General features: G+C 42.1%; 1 protein-coding gene across 2 annotated transcripts; it reads left to right on the forward strand.

The window, feature by feature from the left end:
* Positions 1–978: 978 nt before the first annotated feature.
* On the forward strand, positions 979–6,673 carry LOC147455898 (ACT domain-containing protein ACR9-like). Of its 2 annotated transcripts, none has more exons than XM_086514525.1 (6): positions 979–1,358; positions 1,688–1,906; positions 2,041–2,146; positions 2,239–2,554; positions 2,640–2,924; positions 3,137–6,673. In XM_086514525.1, the coding sequence occupies exons 1-6, from the start codon at positions 1,205–1,207 to the stop codon at positions 3,278–3,280; spliced, it is 1,224 nt and encodes a 407-aa protein (XP_086370651.1). In that variant the 5' UTR covers positions 979–1,204; the 3' UTR covers positions 3,281–6,673. The 2 variants fall into 2 exon arrangements, with proteins under 2 accessions (XP_086370651.1, XP_086370652.1); XM_086514526.1 differs by having other exon boundaries at positions 3,141–3,297.
* Positions 6,674–7,408: the final 735 nt, after the last annotated feature.

Consider the following 7,408-nt stretch of genomic DNA (forward strand, 5'->3'; position numbering starts at 1 on the left):
GGCCGGTTCAAATTTCAAGATTTTTAGTTGAAAAGTTTAATGTTAGGAGAATTTTCCTTCTCAAATATGGTTTTCATCGTTTCAAAAGGGTGAAAGGGGTCCAGAGCCAGCTCCATGAAATCGTTTTCCCGAGCTTTGGTACGGAGACCCGCATTCCACTGTGAGTAGGCAAAAAATTTGAACTCACGACAATCCTCTTCTATGCAACACATGGATGCACTCTTCATGGATCCCCAAATGGATGTCAATTACATTCTCAAGTTTGATAAAAGCCAAAAGGATAGAGTCAACTTATACTTAAAGCAAGATGGGTTTGCCACAATGCAAACAACAAGCACTTTTCAGAGGTGGGAGGCTTTAAGTTTAAGATCCGGATAGGGTATAGTGGTGCTTAAGGTTGAACTCTTAAGAATAATATAAAATCAATTAAGAATGGGGTTGTGCTTTGGGAAGACACACGGTCATTGTCTGGGCTGTCTTTATGCTTTTGGTGGTACCGTGGTGGTGTTGCATTTCCCTTGCTTTGGCGGGGTAGTTGTGGGGTAGTCTGTATATATTTTTGATTAAAAATAGGGTGTATGTATGGGTGGGGTGTTGCTTTGCTGCCGGCACTAATGCTATATACAACCCCCTCTTCCCAGCAATGCAAACTGATTTTGCATCGCCCATTGTACACATCGCTCCTTGGTTTCTTCTCCCTCCTTCAGACAGCCTAGAAGTTGTTTGTCTCCTAGTTTCTTCACATTCTTGTAATCGTAGGCAACCCTTTGTGCATACTACATTCAAACATTTCTGCTTCTCTGCTAATACCGCCAACTACCTCCGCCCTGTAGTCCCATTTAAAATTGCCGCCCAATTCGTTTTTCTGCAATTGGGTGCAGGCATCAGCTCGAGTTCGAATCGCCAGAGAGAGAGAGAGAGAGAGAGAGAGAGAGAGAGAGAGAGGGCTCTCGCTGTTCTTCTTGCTACGCTACCCACTTGAAACCCACACCTTTTGCGCATTTGCCCAGCGAGGTGTCTACGGAACCTCAATGTGACATTGCGCAACTCTCAAGCCAAAGAAAGGCATCCCAGCATTTCTGTGTGGTCTCTCAAGCTTTGCGAAAAAGAGATCGTTTTTTGTGTGATCTCTAGCTTCGCAAAGAAGAGGGCTTACTAGCTTGCATTGTGAGAGTTCTCCTGTCGAAGGAAATCTTAAGTGGGAATGGGGCTTCCAAGTGACGAGATTGTTCTCATCAGACTTGGACAGAAGAAGGGGGACCCCAGCATCATCACTGTCAACTGTCCAGACAAGCTTGGCCTCGGCTCTGACCTTACCAGGCTTCTTTTTGAATTTGGCCTGACAGTTGTACGAGGAGGTGCTTTTTTCCTCTGAGATTCTGCATTATCTCCCTCTCTCAAATTCTCTTTCCGCGTAGTTTTTTTGTGTAAGATTAAAATTCGTATATGATATGACTAGATCCTGCATGAGTAAGAGTAAGAGATACAAATCCCATCCTGTCTGTTGGTGATTTTTTTGAAGAGATTTGGGATCTAGTCATATCATTGTGTTGCTGTGTTATTCACTGATAGATTTAGACTGTTTTAAATATAATTTGATGCACTGTAGGCTGCAGATCGCCTCTGTAGGTCGATGTTCTATTGATTTGAGTGAACTGATCAAGTGGCCTCTTAATCTTGATTGCAGACATGTCTACAGATGGCAAATGGTGTTTCGCTCTCTTTTGGGTCCTCCCTGCAGATGGGTCTTCAAAAAATATCAGGTGGGCAGCTTTGAAAAAGCTGCTTGTTGCAGCATGCCCATCCACAAGGCCACATCTGTTACTGCCTCATCTAGCAGTTTCTAAGCCAAAGAAAATGTACTTATTGCAGACCTCCTCTATGGATAGCATTGGATTACTCAACGGTAATAATCTACACATTGGCTCAGCCGCTTTATAATCAACTGCTGTTTACCTAAGAATTTGATACTTGCATGTGACTACGATTTTTTTCCTTTTTGCTCATATTATCAGGGCCTAACACTTTGTGTCCTTGCAGACATTTCTCGAACACTCTGGGAGCTTGAGATTACAGTTCATAAAATGAATGCCACAGTTACACCCGATGGAAAAGCGCTGAATATGTTCTGTGTTACAGATTCTAGGTGTGTTGAATTTTCAAATACTGGGTTTTTGTTTCTCTTAATTTAATTTGTTACCAAATTTGAAGCTAGAAATGGTCTATAAATATTTGCAGGGAAATGCTACATGAAAAAAGAAGGCAAGATGACCTATGCTTTAGATTGAAATCAACACTTGGCGAGGAAGACAATAGTTGTGATGTTGTGCTTGCTGGATCCGAGTGGGGCGGTCTTGACTGCACACCCTTTTTAAGTGTGCCTTCTACCTTAGCCATGGATCTTTGCAGCAAGAAGGCACCAGGAACTGGTAAAGTTACTATCAAGTTAGATAACTCTCTCAGTCCGGGGCACACTCTGCTGCAAATCTGGTGCAAGGATCGCAGAGGTCTGATGTATGACTGTATGCGAACCTTGAAGGATTTTCAGATCCAGGTAAGTGATAGATAAGACAGGGGTTTACTGGATGCTGTTAAAGAGTTTACAGGCGTGGTTTCTGACATACTCAATCATTGTCCAGGTTGCTTATGGTCGGCTAGCAACTGATGCAAAGGGAGATGGAGAGATTGACCTATTCATCTTGCATGGAGATGGCAAGAAAATTGTGGATCCAGTAAAACAACAAAATCTGTGTTCTCGCTTGGAGCTTGAAATCACACAACCTGTAAAGATTATGATCATGGATAGGGGACCTGACATAGAGTTGCTGGTGGCGGCATCCATTGGCATCTGTGGACAGGGGCGACCTCGAGTGCTTCATGATATCACACGTGTTCTGAAAACTCTTGGAATCTGCATATTTAAGGTAAGATATTCAAACTCATGTTGTCAGTTTTATATTTTGAGATTCACATGGGTATAAGGTAATTTTTCTTTGATTAAAAGATCTAAGTTGAGTATGTATCGACATTAATGTAAGGCCATACCCATAGAAGGTAGAGCTGATGATGTGCTTGACTTTTAAGAATTATGTATAACACCAGTGCTCTAAAATTTCTTCATTGATCTTTTATGTAGGCAGATTTTGGATGGTATTTGATTGAGAATCGCCAATGGGAGGTCTACAGGTTCTTGTTTATGGACAAGCCTGATTTAGATCTTTCAAGCAGTCACATGAAAGCCCATATTGCTGAGCAAATCAGAAGCATGCTAGTAGGGTAATAAATACCCTAAGGCATTGCTGAATTGCTTGCTTTGCCTCTTTTAGTGGTCTGACCATTCACGGTATGTCGTGGATGTGGGTGGGGTTGGTGACATTGCTATGCGTTCTCTCAAGTATGGAAAAAGTATGCGACTATTACAGTTCAGGCATGTTGTAGTATGTGGGCATAGTTCCTTTCTTTTATTATAGGGACCGTCAGTTTGTCGGCATTATATTCTCACGGATTTGGAAGTATGTCAGCTGCTTACATGCTCAGTATAATTGAAGAGTATATGTGGTTTCGCTGTTCTACTGCAGCCTGCTATGGGCGGATATGGCTCTTGTGCAGCTCACTCAAGTTCACACTAGACTCTTGATTCTTAACTTTTCAAGGCGCATCATGCCAGCTCATTCACCCTTTTGGTGGTCACGCTCGGTGACGTACTGTTAGCAGTGCTGTTCAGTTGCAGCATACCATGGCCACTGCTCTTTATACAATCTATGGTGTTTGGAGGCCCAGAACCTGATTTGTGCATGGGGGCTTGTAATTCAGAACGAGCATGCAATTTTTATCTGTGTATGTCCAGACACTTAGGCCTTGTACAAACTTTTCTCCAAAGAGGTGTGGCCACATTGAGAGATGGTGCTTGCAGGACATTTTGGTGTGCTTTTTATAAGGAATCACTGAGCCCTTTAATCATGCCTTGTTCTTCAGTTAAAACTTTTATGGTTCAGTGTGCTGTTGGCTTCCAAAGAACACAAGAGTCTGAAGGGTGCATGCATATTCAGCCATGGACCTGCACAGGAATGGATGATGCTCAGCTGCTTCTTAAAGCTAGGGTGTCAAGAAAGCCAGTTAAACAGGTGTTACCTTATCAGCCGAAAAGCTGTCATGCGCTGTTTTTGGCCAGGTTTGGCAACTCAGTAGTGACTTTTATGAGTACAGGATGATCGATTCTCACCTTCATTGATCAACAAATAACAGAGTCAAGGGGCAGCTTTAGACCTGCTGATCGTCACTTTATTCTGGTGAAAGCCAGTTTTTCAGATACAACTGAAGGATAATCAAATTTCACTTTCTTACGATCATCGATTAAGAGAGTTGTGGGGTCACAGCACTAGGAGGGCATTGAACAGGATCATCACAATAATTTGTACAGACTACATTGCACAGATGCGAGCTAGACATAACTCAAGCAGAAATTGTTTAATTTGTGAACAGCCTGTTTGTTTGCATATGCTCTTTGAAGAGGTGGCAAACCTTACACTGATGAAAGTTTTCTTAAGTACCGTTTGCATTCACAGCCTGGCATTTGGCTAGCCATAATGCAACAACATAATAACAAAATAGCACCTCTCAAATGTTCAAGGACTAGAGTCCTCTAACATTGTTGCAATCATATGGACGGATCATTTGGGAGCCAGACAACTCAAACAGAAATTGTATAATTTGTGAACACCCTGTTTGTTTGCAAATACATTCTTTGAACCAGTGGCACATGGCTCACTGATGAAAGCTTTTTCAAGTACTGTTTCTTGCACCTTGTGATGGTAAAGCTGTTTTATCCGTCTAAACTAAGGCTAGTCCAGTCAAATTGATGGAACTCTGTATTGTAGTCTTTCATTGAAACCTTTGCCTAACTCAGCAGCACATGCAAAGCTTCTACAATCACATTCAAGATGGGATCCTACCTTACTCGCAATCTAAAATTCCTTCTACTGCCTGTAGAGCTGCAAGGTCATCGTTTCTGGTATATGGTAGACTGTATGGTCTTGAATTCTGAAGGAGACTCTCTTGATTCATGGACTACAAGTGTCAAGCAGAGTGCATTTGTCTAACCATCAGCAACAGTTTGGTATGGAAGAGGTTTTTTGACCTAATCACAACCATAGAAGTCCCTCCAAAACATTGTGCTCTTGACAACAGTATTTGCTTCTTGCTATGAAGATGCAGGTTAAGTCACATTCAAATGATCAGGAGCATTTTGAGACAAGTGGGTTTCATGGTGTCGCTTCAGGTAAGCGCTTCCAGAGGAGAAGTCCTGCCAGTAGTGGCTTGTCGCAAAGCAATTTTCCGGCCAGCGACATCCTTTTATGGAAGTGGCTGCTGCTATATTGGCTGGTCTGTTTGTGTAGCTCCCTCAAAACGCTTCCAATCGAAGAACTTCACTTAAAGGTTAAGTCAAGCTAAAAAATGCCGTTGGATTTCAAGGCAATTCACTACTGTCCCCGTCCGACATCTTGGCTTTGCAGGTTGATTGAGCAGATTACAGTGTATACATGGGAACAAAACTCTTCAGAGTGCTTCCACTTCACTTGCTAGCATTTTGGAGGCTCAGCAAAACTATTCAACTCTATGGAGGTGGGTTTTCGCAGTTGGGAAGAGTTCTCGCAAAGGTGTGGCCAAATCATACGAACACATCTATACAGGGAAACTCTTTCATCTACTCTCCACTCTCAGCCTCTTACTCATGATGGGTTAATGCTAGCAAAGTCTAATTCCGAAGCATGCAGCGAAATACACTGGTAGTTTGAACTTGACAACAGGGCTGAGGGATTCTTAGTGGTGCAGGGCACATATGAGTCCAACGGTCCACCTTGTCCGTCCAGAATGGGGGGTGCTTCATAATGCTCATTCTTCTCAACTTAAAGACTGCAACTGTATAATTTGACCCGATCACAGCCTTTGATGGTAAAACAGAAGTTGTGACACACAATGTTGCAGCGGAGTAAATGAGTAACTCAATAGGTCAATCGGAAGGGAGACTACAGGGATTGGGCTGAAGTATATCCTTGACACCAGCAGTGCTTCTCAAGCTCACAGTGATCGATGCAGGGAACTTTCAAAGGGCGGGCGAAAAGCCTGCACAGCGACCACATTGCTCGTGGCATTTTCACAATGTGGTTCCTGTGCCATGACAAGTTTTGTCAAGCCAAAAATGATACAGAACGCCAAGTCTAAAAAGTCACCAGCTGTGCCGGTTGTTTATGTTATTTTGAATGCAAGTACAGTCATTGAACTGGCGGCATTGCACGGCAATCACACGTAGTAGGCTTTGAAGGGCCAGCAGTATCCTTTACCTGGCTCCAAGGCATGACATTTAAGATAATGCAACTCATGGCAGTGGATGGACGTATGCATGCTATCTTGAGTGATGGCAATGATGAGGATGTTTCTCATGTTTATATAGCAGTAGGTTTTGTAATGTTGGAAGAGCATGTGGACCTCACATGTGAGGAATGAGTAGGTTGCATTTGCATTCTGTACCTCATACTGAAGAGAACCTATGGTTTAATGTCATTGTACATCTAGAATTAGGGAGGGTTGCTTTTTGTAAAATAGATTGTACTCTCATTGGACAAATGTATCATATAACCCCATTCTTTGAGTAGTAGACAAGAAATTAGTAGTGTACCTCTAGATGCAAGTATGTTTGATTGACATATATGTCTTTATTGTGTTGTAACTTGTTTTTGACCTCCATAAGGCCTTAGTAAAGCATGGAACTCTTGGGAGCAATTGTGGACTGTTGGATACAACTTGTGGATTAGTGCAACATTGCAAGTCAATGGTAATAAACCTTTTTTGGTAGGTGTTGTGATGTTGGAAGAGCATGTGGACCTTAATGTGAGGAATCAGTAGGTTGCATTTGCATTTTGTACCTCATACTAGAAAGAATCTATGGTTTAATGTCAGTATACATGTAGAATTTGGGTTGGGGGGGTTGCTTTTCTGTAAAGTAGTGTATTGCCATCGGAGAAATGTATCATCTTCTCATCTTCTCATGTATATATGAGCCATTGTGAGATAATTTACATCGATACACTCACATTTCATTTTTTTGGTAAATCTTTGGGATTAATTTACAAGTGGGAAACCTCAAGGCGAGGAAAGCCCGTAGAAACGATCCTATACAGAAGAAAGAACACAGGTTGTGAAAGAGGGCTTAAAGCATTTATAGGAGAGGAAAGCCCATAGAAAGGATCCTATACAAAAGAAAGAACACAGGTTGTGAAAGAGGGCTAAAAGCATTTATAGGAAAGTTGTATTTGTGTGGTGATATCACCAACTTCCACGGCAAAATGTAAAGCTTGAAAAATTGAAAAGGATATGCATCAAAGCGATGGAACATACAACCATTATGTAG

The sequence above is a fragment of the Adiantum capillus-veneris genome, chromosome 6 (assembly GCF_014529385.1).
Source record: "Adiantum capillus-veneris isolate H3 chromosome 6, ASM1452938v2, whole genome shotgun sequence".
NCBI lineage: Eukaryota > Viridiplantae > Streptophyta > Polypodiopsida > Polypodiales > Pteridaceae > Adiantum > Adiantum capillus-veneris.

Coding starts and splice junctions, on each gene's coding strand:
- LOC147455898 (XM_086514525.1), top strand. CDS start 1,205: ATGGGGCTTCCAAGTGACGAGATTGTTCTCATCAGACTTGGACAGAAG. Junction 2,147..2,238: donor TTCTGTGTTACAGATTCTAG/GTGTGTTGAATT, acceptor AAATATTTGCAG/GGAAATGCTACATGAAAAAA. Junction 2,555..2,639: donor TGAAGGATTTTCAGATCCAG/GTAAGTGATAGA, acceptor ATCATTGTCCAG/GTTGCTTATGGTCGGCTAGC.